Source organism: Haliaeetus albicilla, chromosome W (genome assembly GCF_947461875.1).
Source record: "Haliaeetus albicilla chromosome W, bHalAlb1.1, whole genome shotgun sequence".
NCBI classification, from domain to species: domain Eukaryota; kingdom Metazoa; phylum Chordata; class Aves; order Accipitriformes; family Accipitridae; genus Haliaeetus; species Haliaeetus albicilla.
In genome coordinates, this window is record NC_091515.1 from 11,081,583 (window position 1) to 11,103,813 (window position 22,231).

General features: G+C 44.9%; 1 protein-coding gene across 5 annotated transcripts in view; it reads right to left on the bottom strand.

The window, feature by feature from the left end:
* Positions 1–22,231, bottom strand: part of LOC138683276 (ceramide transfer protein-like) — a 138,076-nt gene that overhangs the window by 63,993 nt on the left and 51,852 nt on the right. For all 5 annotated transcript variants that reach the window (XM_069774856.1, XM_069774855.1, XM_069774857.1 and 2 more), the window contains one exon: positions 9,685–9,801. In XM_069774856.1, the coding sequence (XP_069630957.1) occupies positions 9,685–9,801 (117 nt within the window). The remainder of the gene's footprint in view (positions 1–9,684; positions 9,802–22,231) is intronic.

A 22,231-nucleotide genomic window follows, 5' to 3' on the forward strand; every position in this document is an offset into this window, starting at 1 on the left:
AGGAGGTACATCAGAGGAATTGATTCCCCTGCAGCCCATGGTGAGATGGCAGGCTGTCCTCCTGCAGCCCATGGAGGGTAATAGTGGAGTACATGCCCTCCTACAGCCTGTGGAAGACCCCACGCTGGAGCAGGTGGCTGCACCCAAAGAAGGCCGTGACTCCATGGGAAAGCCTGCGCTGGAGCAGTCTGCTCCTGAAGGACTGCACCCCATGGGAGGGACCCATGCTGGAGCAGTTTGTGAAGGACTGCAGCCCATGGGAAAGGCCAATGCCAGAGAAGTTCATGGAGGACTGTCATCTGTGGGAGGGACCCCACGCTGGAGCAGGGGAAGAGTGTGAGAAGGAAGGAGCTGCAGAAACAGCCTGTGATGAACTGACCACAACCCCCATTCCCCATCCCCCTGTGGGGGGAGGAGGTAGAGAAAACCAGGAGTGGAGTTGAGCCTGGGAAGAAGGGAGGGGTGGGGGGAAGGTGTTTTAAGATTTGGTTTTATTTCTTATTACCCTACTCTGACTTTGACTGTAATAAATTAAAATAATTTTCCTGAGTCGAGTCTGTTTTGCTTGTGACTGTAATTGCTGAATAATCTAACCCTGTCCTTCTCTCGACCCACGAGCCTTTTGTTATATTTTCTCCTCCCCATCCCACCAGGGGGAGGAGTGAGCAAGTGGCCCCATGGTGCTTTGTTGCTGGCTGGGCTTAAACCACTACACACACACAAGACAGGAAATGTAAGAAGCTCAACACGACTTAAAACAGTATTCCATTTGATAAACACAAGATTTTGAAAATCCAAGACTTAAAACACTGTCAATTTATTTTGCTGAAGAGTCACAAAGTCAATAATGAACACATACAGAATCTGTGTGGAAAACTTTAAACTAAGATGGAACAAAATAGGACAAACGTAAGTTGATGCAGAGTTTCTCATGAAACATTCTTTTCTAAACATTCTCAGCAAGTTTTCAACTCTAGTGTTAGAGCAATGTTACAAAAAATCATTATCTGAATTTCAAGAGTTAAAAAAAAACATTTAAGTTAATCTGCTAGAAATAAGTTTATTTATCCAGATACTTCTCACAACAAACAGCAATTCACCCCCTCATCTATACTTTTGGGAAGCAATGCAAGTTTATAAGTTAACATATCAACTCTACCAGAGTGGAGGGTAAAGAATGAAAACTTTGGGTAAGTTTAATACATGTAAAGAAATTACTTTCTACTTCAATGAAAAAGTAAATCTTGTTTATTCATACTACATAGAACACATTAATTTTATTTATTAGAAGTTACATACTGCAGAAGTCCATGTCCTCTACATGTAAACCCAGACATTTTCCTCACAGTTTCTCACCGCACAGAACTAACAACATTTAAGTTGGTTTCCCTAATCTTAGGTTAGAAATTCTATACTCCATTTTCAAACCACATGTGCTGGTTTTGGCTGGGATAGAGTTAATTTTCTTCATAGTAGCTAGTATGGGGCTATGTTTTGGATTTGTGCTGGAAACAGCCTTGATAATCCCAAAATGTTTTTGTTACTGCTGAGCAGTGCTTACACAGAGTCAAGGCCTTTTCTGCTTCTCACACCACTCCACCAGCGAGGAGGCTGGGGGTGCACAAGAAGTTGGGAGGGGACACAGCTGGGACAGCTGACCCCAACTGACTAAAGGGATATTCCAGACCATATGACATCATGCTCAGTATATAAAGATGGGGGAGGGAGAAGGAAGAGGGGACGTTCGGAGTGATGGCGTTTGTCTTCCCAAGTAACTGTTAAGTGTGATGGAGCTCTGCTTTCCTGGAGATGGCTGAACACCCACCTGCTGATGGGAATTAGTGAATGAATTCCTTGTTTTGCTTTGCTTGCATGCGCAGCTTTTGCTTTACCTATTAAACTGTCTTTATCTCAGGCCACGAGTTTTCTCACTTTTACCCTTCTGACTCTCCCCCATCCCACTGTGAGGGAGGTGAGTGAGCAGCTGTGTGGTGCTTAGTTACCGGCTGGGATTAAACTACGACACCACAGTAGAGACCAGGAGCCTTGAGTTCCTCAGCAATATACACTGCCATTAGATCCATCTAAGATAAAGGTCATCAGCCATCCTAGACTTGACTATCTGTTAGGGTAGGAGAACAGCGAAGCTTCCTAACGAAATACACCCTTACAAACAGATATTTTACAGATAAATATTTGCTCAGTATGTTTAATGAAACATAGAAGAAAGGACTCCTGGTTACATGCAAACTATTTCCTCACTTGCCTCGATGGTCGTATCACTGTCTTAGACTTTTCCCTCTATTGGGTTTGAGTGGCAATGTTTTGGAAGCAGGGGGGCTACAGGGGTGGCTTCCATGAGAAGATGCCAGAAATTTCTCCCATGTCCGATAGAGCCAATGCCAGCTAGCTCCAAGACAGACTGTCCTGGTTTCAGCTGGGATAGAGTTAATTTTCTTCCTAGTAGCTGGTACAGTGCTCTGTTTTTGAGTTCAGTATGAGAAGAATGTTGATAAGACACTGATGTTTTCAGTTGTTGCTAAGTAGTGTTTAGACTCAAGTCAAGGATTTTTCAGCTTCTCCTGCCCAGCCAGCAAGAAGGCTAGAGGGGCACAAGAAGTTGGGAGGGGACTCAGCCAGGGCACCTGACCGAAACTGGCCAATGGGGTATTCCATACCATGTGACATCACATCTAGTATATAAACTGGAGGGAGTTGGCCTAGGAGGGATCGCTGCTTGGGAACTAACTGGGCGTTGGTCAGCAGGTAGTGAGCAATTGCATTGTGCATCACTTGTTTTGTATATTCCAATCCTTTTATTATTATTATTGTCATTTTATTATGGTTATTACTATCATTATTAGTTTCTTCCTTTCTGTTCTATTAAACTGTCTTTTTCTCAACCCACAAGTTTTACTTTTTTTCTGATTTTCTCCCCCATCCCACTGGGGACGGGGGGGGGGAGTGAGTGAGCGGCTGCGTGGTACATAGTTACCAGCTGGGGTTAAACCACAACACAGACTTGCCGCTGTCCAAGGCTGAGCCAATCAGCAACAGTGGTAGCACCTCTGTGATAACATATGTAAGAAGGGGAAAAAATTGCTGTGCAACAGCAGCCGGAAGAGAGGAGTGAGAATACGTGAAAGAAACAGCTCTGCAGGCACCAAAGTCAGTGAAGAAGGAGGGGGAGGAGGTGCTCCGGGCACCAGAGCAGAGACTCCCCTGCAGCCTGTGGTGAAGACCATGGTGAGGCAGGTTGTCCCCCTGCAGCCTATGGAGGTCTATGGTGGAGCAGATATCCATTCTGCAGCCCACGGAGGATACCATGCCAGAGCAGGCTCCTGGCAGGATCTGTGGCCCCATGGAGAGAAGCCCATACTGGAGCAGGTCTTCTGGCAGTACTTGTGACCCCCATGGGGGACCCATGCTGGACCAGTTTGTGGAGGACTGTCTCCCATGGGTTGGACTCCACACTGGAGCAGAGGAAGAGAGTGAGGAGGAAGGAGCAGCCGAGACAAAACATAATGAACTGACCGCAATCCCCATTCCCCATCCCCCTGCACTGCTGGGGGGGGGAAGGAGGTAGAGAAAATCGGGAGTGAAGTTGAGCCCAGGAAGAAGGGAGGGGTGGGTGGAAGGTGTTTTAAGATTATTTTTTTTATTTCTCATTATCTTACTCTGACTTTTGATTGGCAATAAATTAATTTCCCCAAGTCAAGTCTGTTTTGCCCATGATGGTAACTGCTGAGTGATCTCCCTGACCTTATCTCAACCCACAAGCCTTTCATCATATTTTCTCTCCCCTGTCCAGTTGAGGAGGGAGAGTGATAGAGCAGATTGGTGGGCACCTGGCATCCTGTCAAGATCAACCCACCACACCCTCCTTCAGGGAGATTAATAAGCATTTTAGAAGCTGTACTTGAGATATTTAATCTGGTCAGCATTTAAGAACCTCAATGCAAGAAAAGACTAATGCAATGATAATAATAGAGCAGCAAATTCTAACATTTTTTATGCTTGAACATTAGATGTTTTACATTTCTCAGCTACCAGCTACTCGTTGGTGTTGCTAAGCAGTAAGTTTTTCTAAGTCTGCTCATACTCAAATTTAATACAAAGTTCATTTTAAACCAGTGTTTTCTCTGTTCAGAGCACAATGAAAAAGTCAAAGTTTCAGTCTTTCATACTCTAAAGATAAACCACCTTGTGATATGCTACAGTAATTCTCAAACATAGTTTTGTTAGCAAACAGCTTAAGCAGCCTACTAGAACTACCTACCCACTCAATAAGCAAAGAGCTTAAAAAACAAAATAAACCCAGTACTTTATATAGCAATAGACTCAAGTTAATCAAAATGACTGCTTAGTACAGGAAACAGTTTCCTCTCAATTTTATTCAAATTATTATGTATCAGTTCAAGAACCTAGTTCTGAAACAAAAACAATTTTTATCTGATAACAATAGCTTGTCAAGGAACTTTTGCTTGAGTTATGGTAATCTGACCAGGAATGTTCCTTTAGAAAATTTCAGAATAAGCAGATAAAAATCTGAGCTTTTCAGTGAAACAGGATATTTTGCCTCATAGAAGTCCAACTTCTATTCTCAATCAAGTGTTTATATCTAAAGCTTCCACAAGAGCTGAAGAAAAATTAAAGGACTGGTAAAAACTTACTTAAAACTAAGGATCATTGAAGTGTCCTTCATACAAATTCAATGAAAATTGGGATGAATTTCCAGCCTCCAAGAAAATATATTTTTCAGATCCTATCAATGTTATTAAGAAGCAGTACATTTTTTTCCCAGAAAGATGTATATAAATTATAGGAAAACATAGCACTAACCACCCAATTTGGAAAATATCTTATTGAAACAAGACATTTGGAGACACTTTCTCTAAGAAAGATTAATGATAATCAGACTGAAAACTGGATTTAGACATTTCTGGTTTATGTTTAACTACATCAAACACCTATTTATGTGCATACAGCACTTTTCCAAGGCTTCTGGTGTTCAGATTCCTATGTATTTTAGCAAGAACAGTTAGTAGGAACAGATGCACCTCCAGTGGAATTATCCAAGAAACCTCTCATTGAACTCAAATGTGAAGACAGAGATTGGGTACAAATTATTATTATTTTTTAAGAACCACCAAATTCTTGCAAAGTATGAAAGTTTAAACTGTCCAAACCAAAATCAATATTAAAAGAAGCCTTTTTTTAAAGTGGAAAAACTGCATAATTAATCAGGCTTCTCCACAAAAGGAGGTCATTTTTGGAATGCTAGAACTCATGCTCCTCAACACTCATTAATGATCTGAAAAGGAGGTTGAAGAAGATGACTTAAGTTTACCAATAATACCAGACAGAAAAACCAAAGCAAACAGATACCTCATGATAGTGGCTGGGCAGTAAAGCAGGAGAAGAAAATTCAGTGGTGATGCATGCAAGATTATTTTTTTTTTACAAGTGACACAGAAAAACAATTCCAAATTTACATGTACAATGGCAAAATCTAAACTATTACCACTCAATACTTCCATATTATAAATACGTGGTTCCATAAAATTGCCAGCTCAGAACTCAGCAACAGTTAAGGACAGCCTTAGAAGAAGGAAAAGAACAGCATGAGAAAAACTCCCCTTTGAGGTCATGACGAGTTCCAGAACAGGATATGGGTATTTTCCTCATTCATTCCTTCATGGTAGCATGCAATGACCCAGACTGCATTTCTGCTTAGCTAGACTTCCAGTTAAGTTCTGCAATTCACTAGCTAAATAATTCACCAAACCTAGTCTGAATTTCAGCCCAGGGTTATCAAGTTCCACATCCCCATCACCCCATGCCTGAAGACCCTCATGCCTGTAAAACAGTTTTTGAAATGCCAGCTCTACAGATGTGTAATCCAGCAACTTGTTTGGTATATCCTCTTGAAGCATTTCTGAGGTACTGCAAGAGTAACAAACTGCAGTATTTTTGTCTCAAAGACACTCCATGATTAACTTTGTATTTTTTCACTAGACTACAGAAAAGAATCCTGGTTTTGAAACTTAATTTTGTATGTTTTAACGTTACCTCTGCATCAAAGTTAAAGCAAAATGCCAAGCTATAAAAGGACTAATATTCTAATTGAGATGAATTTTTTTTAGAGGACTATTATCAAAAGACAGCACTTTAAATTTAAGAGCATCTACTGCTTATTGTAAGTATAGTCCAATAAAAGGTGAAAATTCCTAATTACATATAGTACTTACATAAGCAATATTTCAAGAAGCTAAAGGTAAAAATATGTACCTACTTGGATATCTATTTTACTTTGTTTTCCTGTAACACCGATAAATTATTCTACAAGGAATTAAGGGATATCTCTAGATCAACTGCCCTTGTCCTTATGGGTGATTTTTAACTTCCCAGACATCAACTGGGAATATCATACAGCAGACACAAACAGATCCAGGAAATTCCTGAAGCACATTGAAGATAACTTCTTGGTGTAGGTACTAAGGGACCCAACTAGGAAAGGTGCCCTCCTAGATTTGTTACTTGTAAACAGACAGGGACTTGTGGGCAAAGTGGTGATTGGTGGCTGTCTTGGTCACAGTGACCATGACATTGTTGAGTTTCAAATAGTTGGCAATAGGAGAAAAACTTCCAGCAAAACTTCAACCCTGGATATGGGGAGAGCAGATTTTGGGCTGCTGAAGAAGCTATTTAGTAAGGTCCCCTGGGAATCTGCTTTTGAAGGTATTGGGGTCCATGAATGCTGGTCACTTTTTAAGAGCCATCTCTTAAGAGCACAGGAGCAGGCCATTCCAAAGTGTCAGAAGTCAAGCAAGTGGGGCAGAAGGCCGGCTTGGATGAGCAAGGATCTTCTAGAAATTGGCGGAAAAGGAAAGTGTATGGACATTGGAAGCAAGGACAGGCAACACGGGAGGACTACAGAGATGCTGTTTGCCACTGTAGGGAGAAAATTTGTGCAGCCAAAGCTTGATTACAGTTCAAGTTGGCCAGCACTGTGAAGGACAACAAAAAGGGCTTTTTAAAATACGTTAACAGCAAAAGGAGAATCAGAGATAACATTGGTCTGTTACTTGATGAGGTTGGTCACCTCACAAATAGGGACGTAGACAAAGCAGAGACATTTAATGCCTTCTTCGCCTTTGTCTTCAAAACCGATTATGGGCCCTGGGACCCCCGGAGCCCTGTGTTGGAAGATCATGACTGGGGAGATGATAAACTCCCAGCTGACCCTGAACTTGTTCAAGACTTGCTGCTCCAGCTGGATGTGCATAAGTCTATGGGGCCCAATGGGATTCATCCTAGGGTACTGAAAGAGCCAGCTGATGTCATTGTGGGACCTCTCTCCATTATTTTTCAATGGTCTTGGGAGTCTGGAGAGGTCCCAGTCAACTGGAACCTGCAAATGTTGTCCCAATTTTCAAGGAGGGTAAGAAGGAAGACCCTGGTAATAACAGGCCTGTCAGTCTCACTTCAGTGCCTGGTAAAATTATGGAGAGGGTTATTCTAGGAGTTACTGAAAAACACTTGAGAGACAATGCAGTCATTGGTTATAGCCAGGACGGGTTCACAAGGGGAAAGTCCTGCTTAACTAACTTAACTTCCTTTTATGACAAGGTTACCCATCTAGTTGACCTAGGGAAGCCAGTAGATGTGGTGGTTTTGGATTTTAACAAAGCTTTTGATACTGTCTCTCACACTATACAGCTAGACAAGTCCATAATATGTTGGGCGAACAACTAGCTGATGGGTTGGACTCAAAGAGTTATAGTAAATGCAGTTACATCAGGCTGGCAGCCAGTGACCAGTGGGGTTCCCCAGGGCTCAATTTTAGGGCCAATACTCTTTAATGTTTTTATAAATGATCAGGACGCAGGAATCAAATGTACATTAAGTTTGCCAATGATATTAAACTAGGAGGAGCTGTGGACTCCCTCGAGGGTAGAGAAGCCTTACAGGGACATCTGGATAGACTAGAGAGCTGGGCAATCACCAACCGTATGAAATTTAACAAGAACAAGTGCTGGATTCTCCACCTGTGACAGGCTAATCCTGGTTATACGTACAAATTGGGGGACGAGAGGCTGGAGAACAGCCCCGCAGAAAGAGATCTAGGGGTTTGGGTTGATGGCAAGTTGAATATGAGTCAACAGTGTGCCCTGGCAGCCACAAGGGCCAACCGGGTCCTGGGGTGCATCAAGCACAGCATAGCTAGCTGGTCAAGGGAGGTGCTGATCTCCTCTCTCTGGTGACCAGCAATAGGACACGAGGAAATGGAATGAAGATGTGTCAGGGGAAGTTCAGATTGGACATTAGGAAAAGGTTCTTCACTGAGAGGGTGGTTGGTCACTGGAACTGGCTCCCCAGGGAAGTGGTCACAGCACCAAGCTTGTCAGAGTTCAAGGAGCATCTGGATGATGCTCTTAGTCATATGGTTTAGTGTTAGGTAGTCCTGCGGGGAGTTGGACTCGATGATCCTTATGGGTCCCTTCCAACTTGATATATTCTATGATTCCACCTGTATAACCCAGATGCAGAAGTTGCATTGTGCCAGGTATTGTAGTTAAACTCAACACCTTGGAGCAGTGCCTATCTTGTATCTGAAAACATAACAGATGTTTTGTGTGCTACATACTTTAAAAATACCTGACCTTCAAGCCCTTTAGGTAAAATGAAAGTAACAGAGCTCGTTGGAAGAGATAAGGCATAGATCAATAAAGCTGAACCAAAATTCTGATGAACAGTAGGGCCTTAAAAGACAAGGAGACAAAAGCCAGTAATCAGATACAGTAAAAGCAGCCAAGTGATGAAAGAGATGAGCCTAAAAACCAGAATGATTGTGGACACATATTTAGCTAACGGTCACAAGAGCATTCCAGATGCTTTTAGAAGGCCTTGAACAGAATAAACAAGAAGACAGAAAAAAGAAAGATGCCAATTAGAAGAACACAGGTGCACATTCCACGATAAAGGGAACTTGGCACAAAGAACCTCAATTCAGCAGTTTATCTTGACCAATTAGACTGAGACAAGTTTTGCATGTTTTAGTTGGTATAACCAATTATGTCCTATGTTTATACGCGTGGACAGAGTTAGTATAACCAATTATATCTTATGTTTATGCGCGTGGACAGTATCGATATAACCAATCATATTCTATGCTTGTGCGCGTGGACAGTGACTTTGCAGAATATGTGACTATAAGTATGTGTGTGTTTTAGCAATAAAGGGTCGTCTGTCGTCTGCTTTCAAGATTACAGGCGTCCGTCTACTTCAATCTCCTCAAATGATAACCTAGGAGAATGGACTCTAAGACTAACAAGTTTAACATCTAGGACATCTAGATAAGAACCAATTCAATAATCAGTGAAAGAAGATGGACAAAACCATTAAAAAGTCACTCAAACATAATGCAAACTTTTTATTTTTCAAGCTAGAGCTCAAGAAAGGTTCACAGTTGTTAGCTCCTAGTTCTCTAAACTCTTATATACGAAGGATAAGCAAATCAATTCCTTTGGAACATATTTAACACACTGCTTCAATCTTGCAGCTTTTATCTGCCATAAATACCTTGAGTACTTTAATAACTGTACAGTGAAACTTACAACTGTCCACAAGCACCACCAGATCTAATGAGGGAGTGAGAAAGGAAATAAAAAAAACCCATACCTTGTGTTGTTCTATTGCATCTACCCACTGTTGTCTGTGGTCTGGGTCCTGAGCTCGGACGTACCAAACACTATCATTTACACTAATATCAAATCTGCATTCGTCAAAGTCATGGGGCTGTGAAAGAAAAGAGTGTAAGAATAGCTAAAATTATCAACATGATCAACAATATCTCACACTCTAAAATACTGTAATTAAAAAAACTGATTTATACTGCCTTGAACTCATCCTAAATTCTAAACTCCGTTTTATGTAGCGGTCTTAAATAATGAGCTAACATATGCTTCCATAATGAAAAATGCCAGTCTTCTGAAACAGAAAAATCTGTTTAGTACATTCTTATTAAACAAAATTGTCATAAAAACGTTCCACACAGTGACCAAAACGTCATACTTCCAAAGGAATCCTTTAGCAAAGTAACTAGTGGACACAGCCAGGAAAATACACCTTTATTTTAAATTTCAAAACAGGAAAAAAATTAAAGTTATTCCTATCAATATTAAGTTTAGATAGAAGGAATACATACATCATAGCAAAAAAGCACCAGGATAGAACCATAAAAGCAGACTATAGCAAAATGACAAGGAACTAAAGGAAGCTGTGGCACCCTCTGCCTCAACTATCTTCACTAAGACAGGACTGTCAGATATTGGAAGCAACATGCAATCCCTTCCCATATTACCACTCAAATGCATCATCTTTCAATTCACATACCTCAAATACTAAAAAACTTTTACTAGCATTACAGTGAAGCTAGTAAGGAAAGTACAAGGGAACAAAACAACTATATAATCTGCCCTGTAACAACGTCAGTTCAAAATTACTCCCTAGCACACATCCAACACAGCACAATTTTTTTCCCCTTCATTGGAAACTATTCTTAACGAAATATAACACAAGTATAGCTCAACACCTTTTTAAATTTGAATACAAAGACAAGTTACACATATGTTGTGGTTTCAGCTGGGATAGAGTTAACTGTCTTCCTAGTAGCTGGTACAGTGTTATGTTTTGGGTTCAGTATGCAAAGAATGTTGATAACACTGATGTGTTCAATTGTTGCTAAGTAATGTTTAGTCTCAAGTCAAGGATTTTTCAGCTTCTCATGCCCAGCCTGCAAGAAGGCTGGAGGGGCACAAGAAGTTGGGAGGGGACACAGCCAGGGCACCTGACCGAAACTGGCCAAAGGGGTATTCCATACCACGTGATGTCACATCTAGTATATAAGCAGGGGGAAGTTGGCCTGGGAGGGATCGCTGCTTGGGAACTAACTGGGCATTGGTCGGCGGGTAGTGAGAAATTGCATTGTGCATCATTTGTTTTGTATATTCCAGTCCTTTTATTATTATTATTGTCATTTTATTATTTTTATTACTATCATTATTAGTTTCTTCCTTTCTGTTCTATTAAACCGTTCTTATCTCAACCCAGGAGTTTTACTTTTTTTTTCCCGATTTTCTCCCCCATCCCACTGGGTGTGGGGGGAGTGAGTGAGCAGCTGCGTGGTGCTTAGTTTCTGGCTGGGGTTAAACCACGACAGCCCTTTTTGGCGCCCAACGTGGGGCATGAAGGGTTGTGATAACGACAAACCTGACCAGAGCATCTTAAAACAAATTTGTTACAAGCATTCATTATACTGGTCTAATACACGCTGGTCACTATGTTGATTTATGGGCTCTTAGAGTTGTTGCTCTTGCTTTTAAAGTTCTGTTATGTATCACCTCACTTGCTGTATGTAGTCCCTGTGCTGATGCTTATCATCCATGGGAGGTGGATTAAGGTTTTTGCTTTGATGTATTGTGTAACACTGGCTTATGGTATTGTCCTGGGTTCAGCTGGGATAGAGTTAATTTTTTTTACAGGAACCTGGGAGGTGGGGGGCATAGCCGGGGCAGCTGACCTGAACTGGCCAAGGAGCTATTCCATACCATGTGACATCATGCTCAGTATATAAAGGGGGAGCGGGCCGGGGGGTGGGCTCTTCTTTTCGGTGGGGGAAGTGGCAGAGCGTCGGGTCCCGGGTGGTGAGCAGTTGCACTGTGCATCACTCTTTTTGTATACTTTTTCATTAGTACCGTTGTTGTTGTTGCAATTTCTTTGTGTTGTTCCAGTAAACTGCCTTTATCTCAACCCTCGAGGTTCCAGGTTTGTTTTTTTTCCTCTCCTCCGTCTTCCCCCCATCCCACCGGAGGGGGGCGGGAGGAGTGAGCGAGCGGCTGCGTGGTCCTTTGTTACCGGCTGGGCTGAAACCACGACAGTCCTTTTTGGCGCCCAACGTGGGGCACGAAGGGTTGAGATAACGACAGATCTGGCCAGAGCGTGTTGAAACAAATTTGTCATACGCATTTCTTATACTAGATAAATAGATGTTAGTCACAATGTTGGTTCAGCTGTTTACATGGTGGCGTTTTGTAAGTTCTTATATGCTTTATGTATTGCCTGTAGTTGCGTATCTCATCTCTGGGAGAGTGATCGGGATTATCATTTTGCTGTACTGGGCAATGTCGACTTGTGAAATGATTACATCACTGGTCATGAGGTTAAGCTGTTATCTGTATGAGGCAGTGATATCATTTCCAGACTTTGGGCACCTTCTGTCGGATTTTATTGGTAATTACACCCAACCCATGGGGAAGTTAGGGGGGGATACTTCCCCCCATCCGTTCCCCTCCTTTTTCTCTTTCCAACTAATTACAACAGTTTTTGAGAATTTTGAATATCCTTGGGATGCGCAAGCCTGTGTGCTGTTAGTGCTATGCCTCCTGACTATGTTTCAGGTCTTGTTTAGGGCTACAAAAAGGCTCTTTAAGAGTACCACCCAGAGATCTGCCCCAAAGCTGGATATTCATGGGTGGCACGGCATGTGGGAGGATGTGGGCAGGTATCTAGAGAACTTCTCACCTCCAGTGGCTTGGAAGTTCACTCCCGAACAACTACAGAACCCTCATGAAGTGATAGAATATTTGAAAGGAAAATGCTGTGGCTATCCCAGAGACACACAACTCACTGCACTGTGCTGGGCCCTGGCCGGTATCTACCAAACCCTGCTTGATACTATGCAGCACCCCCAGGGGGAAAAGGGGGAAAAGATGGAAAACAAGACAACATGCACCGTGGCTACCCCAACCCCGACAACATGCACCGTGGCTAACCCTACCCCGGTGACAGATACTGCCACTAAACCAGAGAACCAACCTGTGCCAGTATCAGTCGCCCCTGTACAGAAAAAGAAACACACAAAGAAATCAGTTCGCTCAGTGAGAGATGAAGATGAACCAGGGTCATCGCGAGAACAGGAGGAAGAGGCAGAACCTGAAATAATTACCCGATCTCTATCCCTGAGTGAGTTGCGTGACATGCGAAAAGATTTTAGCCGCCACCCAGGTGAGCACATTGTTACCTGGCTGCTCCAATGCTGGGATAATGGGGCTAGTAGTGTGGAATTAGAGGGTAAGGAAGCCAAGCAGTTGGGATCTCTGTCTAGAGAAGGGGGTATCGACAAGGCGATTGGGAGAAAAACACAAGTCCTCAGCCTCTGGAGGCGACTTCTCTCAGGTGTGAAGGAAAGATACCCTTTCAGGGATGAAGTTACATGTCACCAAGGCAAGTGGACCACCATGGAGAGAGGTATCCAGTACCTGAGGGAATTAGCCGTGCTGGAGGTGATTTATAATGATCCAGAAAATGCGCAGTCACCCACAGATCCAGATGAAGTCCAATGCACACAACCGATGTGGCGGAAGTTTCTACGAAGTGCACCACTAACCTATGCCAACTCATTGGCAGTAATGTCCTGGAAAGAAGGCTATGGACAAACGGTGGATGAATTGGCTGTCCAACTCCGGCAATATGAAGGAAGTCTCTCTTCCTCCCTACGGGCCTGTGTCTCAGCTGTAGAGGAATTGTCCCGAGAGTTCCAGCAATTCAAAGTAGATATGTCCTCCTCCTCACCTGTACAGGCCCGCATTGCAGTTATTGGGAGTAAGCGTTCCTCTGCCCAAGAGAGAGGAGAGAGAAAGTACACACGACGGGCTAACCTGTGGTTTTACCTGCATGACCATGGAGAGGACATGAGGAAGTGGGATGGAAAACCTACCTCAGTCTTGGATTCACGGGTACGGGAGTTGCGAGAAAAAGCAACCAGAAAAGAAGATTCTTCTTGGAAAACTGCTGCTCCAGTTTCCCGTGAGCAGTCCCCCAGACGCAGTAGATGGGCCGATCTCATTTCTGATCCTCTTGAAGGGACTTCTGATTCACGTGTGCAAAAAGTGGGTAACAGATATTCTAACCAGGATTAGAGGGGCCCTGCCTCCAGCCAGGTGGAGGAGAGGGACAACCGAATCTACTGGACAGTGTGGATTCGATGGCCTGGCACGTCAGACCCACAGGAATATAAGGCTCTAGTAGACACTGGTGCACAATGTACCCTAATGCCATCAAGTTATAAAGGGGCAGAACCCATCTGTATCTCTGGTGTGACAGGGGGATCCCAAGAGCTAACCGTATTGGAAGCCGAAATGAGTCTAACCGGGAATGAATGGCATAAACACCCCATTGCAACTGGCCCAGAGGCCCCGTGCATCCTTGGTATAGATTATCTCAGGAGGGGGTATTTCAAGGACCCAAAAGGGTACCGTTGGGCCTTTGGTATAGCTGCCTTGGAGACGGAGGAGATTGAACAGCTGTCTACCCTGCCTGGTCTCTCCCAAGACCCTTCGGTTGTGGGGTTGCTGAAGGTTGAAGAACAACAGGTGCCAATTGCTACCACGATGGTGCACCGGCGGCAATATCGCACCAACCGAGACTCCCTGATCCCCATCCATAAGCTGATTTGCCAATTGGAGAGCCAAGGAGTGATCAGCAAGACTCACTCACCCTTTAATAGTCCCATATGGCCCGTGCGGAAATCTAATGGGGATTGGAGACTAACAGTAGATTATCGTGGGCTGAATGAAGTCACGCCACTGCTGAGCGCTGCTGTGCCAGATATGTTAGAGCTTCAATAAGAACTGGAATCAAAGACAGCTAAGTGGTATGCCACAAATGACGTTGCTAATGCATTTTTCTCCATTCCTTTGGCAGCGGAGTGCAGGCCACAGTTTGCTTTCACTTGGAGGGGCGTCCAGTACACCTGGAATCGACTGCCCCAGAGGTGGAAACACAGCCCCACTATTTGCCATGGACTGATCCAGACTGCACTAGAAAAAGGTGAAGCTCCAGAGCACCTGCAATATATTGATGACATCATCATATGGGACAGCACGGCAGAAGAAGTTTTTGAGAAATGGAAGAAAATAATCCAAATCCTTTTGAAGGCTGGCTTTGCCATAAAAGAAAGTAAGGTCAAGGGACCTGCGCAGGAGATCCAGTTCTTAGGAGTAAAATGGCAAGATGGGCGTCGTCAGATCCCTGCGGACGTGATCAACAAAATAGCAGCTATGTCTTCACCGACTAATAAAAAGGAAACACAGGCTTTCTTAGGTGTTGTGGGCTTTTGGAGAATGCATATTCCAAATTACAGTCAAATTGTAAGTCCTCTCTACCAAGTTACCCGGAAGAAGAATGATTTTAAATGGGGGCCTGAGCAACGACAAGCCTTTGAACAAATTAAGCGGGAGATTGTTCATGCAGTAGCTCTTGGGCCAGTCCGGACAGGACAAGATGTTAAAAATGTGCTCTACACTGCAGCTGGGGAGAATGGCCCTACCTGGAGCCTTTGGCAGAAAGCACCTGGAGAGACCTGAGGCCGACCCCTGGGGTTTTGGAGTCGGGGATATCGAGGATCCGAGGCTCGCTATACTCCAACTGAAAAAGAGATATTGGCAGCATATGAAGGAGTTCGAGCCGCTTCAGAAGTGGTTGGTACTGAAACACAGCTCTTCTTAGCACCCCGACTGCCAGTGCTGGGCTGGATGTTCAAAGGGAAAGTTTCCTCTACACATCACGCGACTGATGCCACGTGGAGTAAGTGGATTGCACTGATCACACAACGGGCTCGCATAGGAAACCCCAGTCGCCCAGGAATTTTAGAAGTGATCACAGACTGGCCAGAAGACAAAGACTTTGGAATGTTGCCAGAGGAGGAGGTGACACGGGCTGAAGAGGCCCCGCTGTATAATAAACTGCCAGAAAATGAGAGGCAATATGCCCTATTCACTGATGGGTCCTGTCGCATCGTGGGAAAACATCGGAGGTGGAAGGCTGCTGTATGGAGTCCTACACGACTAGTTGCAGAAACTGCTGAAGGAGAAGGTGAATCGAGTCAGTTTGCAGAGGTGAAAGCCATCCAGCTAGCATTAGATATTGCTGAAAGAGAAAAGTGGCCAGTGCTCTATCTCTATACTGACTCATGGATGGTGGCAAATGCCCTGTGGGGGTGGCTACAGCAATGGAAGAAGGGCAACTGGCAACGCAGAGGTAAACCCATTTGGGCTGCTGCACTGTGGCAAGATATCGCTGTTCGGATAGAGAAGCTAGTGGTAAAAGTACGTCACGTAGATGCTCATGTACCCAAGAGTCGGGCCACTGAAGAACATCAAAACAATCAGCAGGCAGATCAGGCCGCCAAGATTGAAGTGTCTCAGGTGGACCTGGACTGGCAACATAGGGGTGAGCTATTTATGGCTCAGTGGGCCCACGATACCTCAGGCCATCAGGGGAGAGATGCAACATATAGATGGGCTCGAGATCGAGGGGTGGACTTGACCATGGACACTATCGCACAGGTCATCCACGAATGTGAAACATGTGCTGCAATTAAGCAAGCCAAGCGGCAAAAACCCCTGTCGCATGGGGGGCGATGGCTGAAATATAAACAGTGGGAGGCCTGGCAGATTGACTATATTACACTCCCACGAACACGCCAAGGCAAGTGCCATGTGCTTACAATGGTGGAAGCAACCACTGGATGGCTGGAAACATACCCTGTGTCCCATGCCACTGCCCAGAACACTATCCTGGGCCTTGAAGAGAAAATTTTATGGCAACACGGCACCCCAGAAAGAATCGAGTCGGACAACGGGACTCACTTCCGAAACAACCTCGTAGACACCTGGGCCAAAGAACACGGCATTGAGTGGGTATATCACATCCCTTATCACGCACCGGCCTCCGGAAAAATCGAACGATACAACGGACTGCTGAAAACTACATTGAGAGCGATGGGGGGTGGGACTTTCAAACATTGGGATACACATTTAACAAAAGCCACCTGGTTAGTTAATACTAGAGGATCTGCCAATCGGGCTGGCCCCACCCAACCAAGACTTCCACATACTGTAGAAGGCGATAAAGTCCCTGTAGTGCGCATGAGGAGTATGTTAGGAAAGACAGTCTGGGTTAGTCCTCCCTCAAGCAGAGGCAAACCCATTCAAGGGGTTCTTTTTGCTCAGGGACCTGGGTACACCTGGTGGGTGATGCAGAAGGATGGGGAAGTTCGATGTGTACCTCAGGGAGATTTGATTTTGGGAGAGAATAGCCAGTGAATTGGGCTGTATGATACCTAACTGCTAAATACCCTGCCAATGCATGTCATTGTATCTATAGTGTCTATATGCCATATCAAGGGTATTACTGTAAGAATTACCCAAATGACTGCAGGATGGACTTTGAAACTAAGCCAAGTACAACAGCGACAGAACTTGAACTGACACCCAGCAATTTCCTCAAGATCAACATCTTTGACCTGCAGACTAAGGGCGTGAGTTGCACCAAATGTACTAGCCACAAGTTCCAGAGGCAGCATACAACAACCCACCATCTCACACCATCTCTCCTGTCCTGAAGAACTGTTACAACAGATGGAGCCCCAAAGTCATGGACTAAATAAAATCAATGGACACATTAGAGGGATAGCCCATACGCTAAAGGAATACCATTTGCGTGTGTGTGTGTGTGCGGGGGGGCGACGGGGACGGACTCAAGTCCATATACTTATATATATAAGACAAGGAAGTGGTAGTGGTCGATTGGAAAATGTAAGATCTGGGCATGATGTAGATGGTATAGAATAAGGGGTGGATAATGTCCTGGGTTCAGCTGGGATAGAGTTAATTTTTACAGGAACCTGGGAGGTGGGGGGCATAGCCGGGGCAGCTGACCTGAACTGGCCAAGGAGCTATTCCATACCATGTGACATCATGCTCAGTATATAAAGGGGGAGCGGGCCGGGGGGTGGGCTCTTCTTTTCGGTGGGGGAAGTGGCAGAGCGTCGGGTTCCGGGTGGTGAGCAGTTGCACTGTGCATCACTCTTTTTGTATACTTTTTCATTAGTACCGTTGTTGTTGTTGCAATTTCTTTGTGTTGTTCCAGTAAACTGCCTTTATCTCAACCCTCGAGGTTCCAGGTTTGTTTTTTTTCCTCTCCTCCGTCTTCCCCCCATCCCACCGGAGGGGGGCGGGAGGAGTGAGCGAGCGGCTGCGTGGTCCTTTGTTACCGGCTGGGCTGAAACCACGACAGGTATGATAAAGTTATTGGTCATGGGATTAATCCGGTATTTGCACTCAGCATTGTTGTCACCTCTATACTTTGGGAGCCATCTGTGGGAAACTATTAATAATTACACCCTTTACCTTTCCTCCTTCGAGAGCCAATCTATGGGCGAGACACCTTTCCTCCCCTTTCCCTTCTCCTCCAGTCTAGTTACAATGGCGTTTGAGAATTTTGAAAAATTTGAATATCCTTGGGATGTTGAGACCAGCATGGTCCTATTGCTAGGAACTAGCATGTTCCTGAATGTGGTTCAGCTCTTGTTTCAAGCTAAACAACTATTAAGAAGATCACCCAGAGATCTGCCCTGAGGCTGGATAATGATGAGTGGCAGGGTGTGTGGGGTAGTATGGGCAAGTACCTAGAAAAGTGGGCACCTCCAATGTTTTGGAAATTCACCCCTGAACAAGTGCAGAATCCAGAAGAACTAGTAAAATATTTGGAAAAGGTATGCTGTCACCCTGGCAACTCGATAGAGACACAAATCACTGCAACCTGCTGGGGCCTGGCCCATGCTTGTCGAGCCCTGTTCAACACCACTCAGTACCCTCAAGGGGAAGAGAAGGTCTCTGGATCTAACAACAAGATGACAGGCACTGTGGCTACCCAAAGTCCAGCAATCGCCACTGCAGTCCCTCCATCCCTGGCAACAGGCACTGCAGTTACCCAAATCCCAGCGATTGGTACTGCAACTGAACCAGAGAAACCAAGCAGCACCAGTATCAGTTGCCCCCATACAGAAAAAGAAATATACAAAAAAATCAGTTTGCTTAGCAAAGGATGAAGATGAACAAGGGTCATCACGGAAACAGGAGAAAGAGGCAGAACCAGAGGTAATCACCCGATCCCTATCCTTGAGTGACCTGTAGGATATGCAAAAAGATTTCGGCCGCTGCATAGGTGAGCACATTATCACCTGGCTCCTCCGATGCTGGGACAATGGGGCTAACAGCTTGGAATTAGAAAGTAGGGAAGCCAAGCAGCTGGGATCACTTGCCAGGGAAGGTGGCATTGACAAGGCAATTGGAAAAGGGACACAAGCCATCAGCCTCTGGAGGCAACTCCAGTCAAGCGAGAAGGAAAGGTGCCCCTTTAAGGAAGATATTATATGTTAAACAGGCAAGTGGACCACCATGGAGAGAGGTATTCAATATCTGAGGGAATTACCCATACTAGAGATGATTCATCATGACCTGGACAACCCACAATTACCCAAAGATCCAGATGAAGTCCCATGCACCACGACCCATGCGGCGGAAGTTTGTATGGAGCACAGCATTGTCCTATGCCAAATCACTAGCAATAATGACCTGGAAAGACGAAAAGGCACCAACGGTGGATGAAATGGCTCACCAACTCCTGCAATACAAAGAAAATCTCTCCTCCTCCCTACACGCCTGCATCTCGGCTGTGGAGAAGCTGTCCGAGGATTTCCAGCAATTCACAGAGGATACATTCCCCACCTGTATGGACCATTATCTCAGCTATGAGGAGTAAGCATTCCTGTTGTAGTTTAACCCCAGCCAGCAACTAAGCACCACGCAGCCGTTCACTCACTCCCCCCCCACTACCCAGTGGGATGGGGGAAAAAAATCAGGAAAAGAAGTAGAACTCTGGGGTGGAAATAATAAAAGTTTAACAGAATAGAAAAAAAAAGTAATAATGATAACACTAATAAAATGACAATAATAATAATAAAAAACAGATTGGGATATAGAAGTGATACACAATGCAATTCCTCACCACCCACTGATCGACGCCCAGTTAGTCCCTGAGCAACCATGCCCCCACAACCACTCCCCCCCGTTTATATACTAGATGGGACGTCACATGGTATGGAATACCCCCTTGGCCACTTTGGGTCAGCTGCCCTGGCTCTGTCCCCTCCCAACTTCTTGTGCCCCTCCAGCCTTCTTGTTGGCTGTGCATCAGAAGCTGAAAAATCCTTCACTTAGTCTAAACATTACTTAGCAACAACTGAAAACATCAGTGTTAACAACATTCTTCTCATACCTAACTCAAAAACAAAGCACTGTACCAGCTACGAGGAAGACAATTAACTCTATCCCAGCTGAAATCAGGAGAGTTTCTCTGCCCAAGAGACTATAAAAGGTACACACCACGAGGTGCCCTGTGGTTTTACCTATGTGATCATGGAGAGGACATGAGGAAATGGGATAGAAAACGTACTTCGGTCCTAAATGCATAGGTACGTGAGCTGCGAGGAAAAACCACCAAAAAAGGGGATTCTACCAGGAAAAATGCCACTCCAGTTTCTAAACAGAGTAGAAAGGCTGATCTTATTTCTGATCCTCTTGAAGGGACTTCTGAGTCAAGTTTACAAGAAGAGGGGAATGGATACTCCGACCAGAATTAGAGAGGCCCTGCCTCCAGCCAGGTAGAGGAAAGGGATAACCGGGTCTATTGGACTGTGTGGATTCGATGGCCTGGCATGTCAGACCCACAGGAGTACAAGGCTCTAGTAGACACCGGCGCACAGTGCACTCTAATGCCATCAAGTTATAAAGGGGCAGAACCCATTTGTATTTCTGGTGTGACAGGGGGATCCCAAGAGTTAACCGTATTGGAAGCTGAAGTAAGCCTAACTGGAAATGAATGGCAGAAACACCCCATTGTGACTGGTCCAGAGGCCCCGTGCATCCTTGGCATAGACTACCTCAGGAGAGGGTATTTTAAGGACCCGAAGGGGTATCGATGGGCTTCTGGTATAGCTGCCTTGGAGACGGAGGGCACTGAACAGCTGTCTACCCTGCCTGGTCTCTCTCAAGACCCTTCGATTGTGGGGTTGCTGAGGGTTGAAGAACAACAGGTGCCAATTGCTACCACGATGGTGCACTGGCAGCAATATCGCACCAACCGAGACTCTCTGATTCCCATCCACAAGTTGATTCGCCAACTGGAGAGCCAAAGAGTGATCAGCAAAACTTGCTCACCCTTTAATAGTCCCATATGGGCAGTGCGAAAGTCCAATGGGGAGTGGATACTAACGGTTGACTGACGCGGCCTGAATGAAGTTACGCCACCACTAAGTACTGCTGTGCCGGATGTGCTAGAACTTCAATATGAACTGGAATCAAAGGCAGCCAAGTGGTATGCCACAAATGACATTGCTAATGCATTTTTCTCAATCCCTCTGGCAGCAGAGTGCCAGCCACAGTTTGCTTTTACTTGGAGGGGTGTCCAGTACACCTGGAATCAACTGCCCCAGGGATGGAAACACAGCCCCACCATTTGCCATGGACTAATCCAGACTGCACTGGAAAAAGGTGAAGCTCCGGAACACCTGCAATACATTGATGACATCATCGTATAGGGCAACACGGCAGAAGAAGTCTTCGAGAAAAGGAAGAAAATAATCCAAATCCTTCTGAAGGCTGGTTTTGCCATAAAAGAAAGTAAGGTCAAGGGACCTGCACGGGAGATCCAGTCATTAGGAATAAAATGGCAAGATGGACGTTGTCAGATCCCAATGGACGTGATCAACAAAATAGCAGCTATGTCTCCACCGACTAGCAAAAAGGAAACACAGGCCTTCTTAGGTGTCGTGGGCTTTTGGAGAATGCATATTCCAAACTACAGTCTGATTGTAAGCCCTCTCTATCAAGTGACCTGGAAGAAGAATGATTTTAAATGGGGCCCTGAGCAACAACAAGCCTTTGAACAAATTAAACGGGAGATTGTTCATGCAGTAGCCCTTGGACCAGTCTCGGCAGGACAAGATGTTAAAAATGTGCTCTACGCTAGAGCCGAGGAAAATGGCCCTACCTGGACCTGGAGGCTATGGCAGAAAGCACCTGGGGAGACCCGAGGCCGACCCCTGGGGTTTTGGAGTCAGGGATACAGAGGATCCAAGGCTTGCAATACTCCAACTGAAAGAGATATTGGCAGCATATGAAGGAGTTCGAGCTGCCTCAAAAGTGGCTGGTACTGAAACACAGCTCCTCTTAGCACCCTGACTGCCAGTGCTGGGCTGGATGTTCAAAGGGAGGGTCTCCTCTACACATCACGCGACTGACGCCATGTGGAGTAAGTGGGTCGC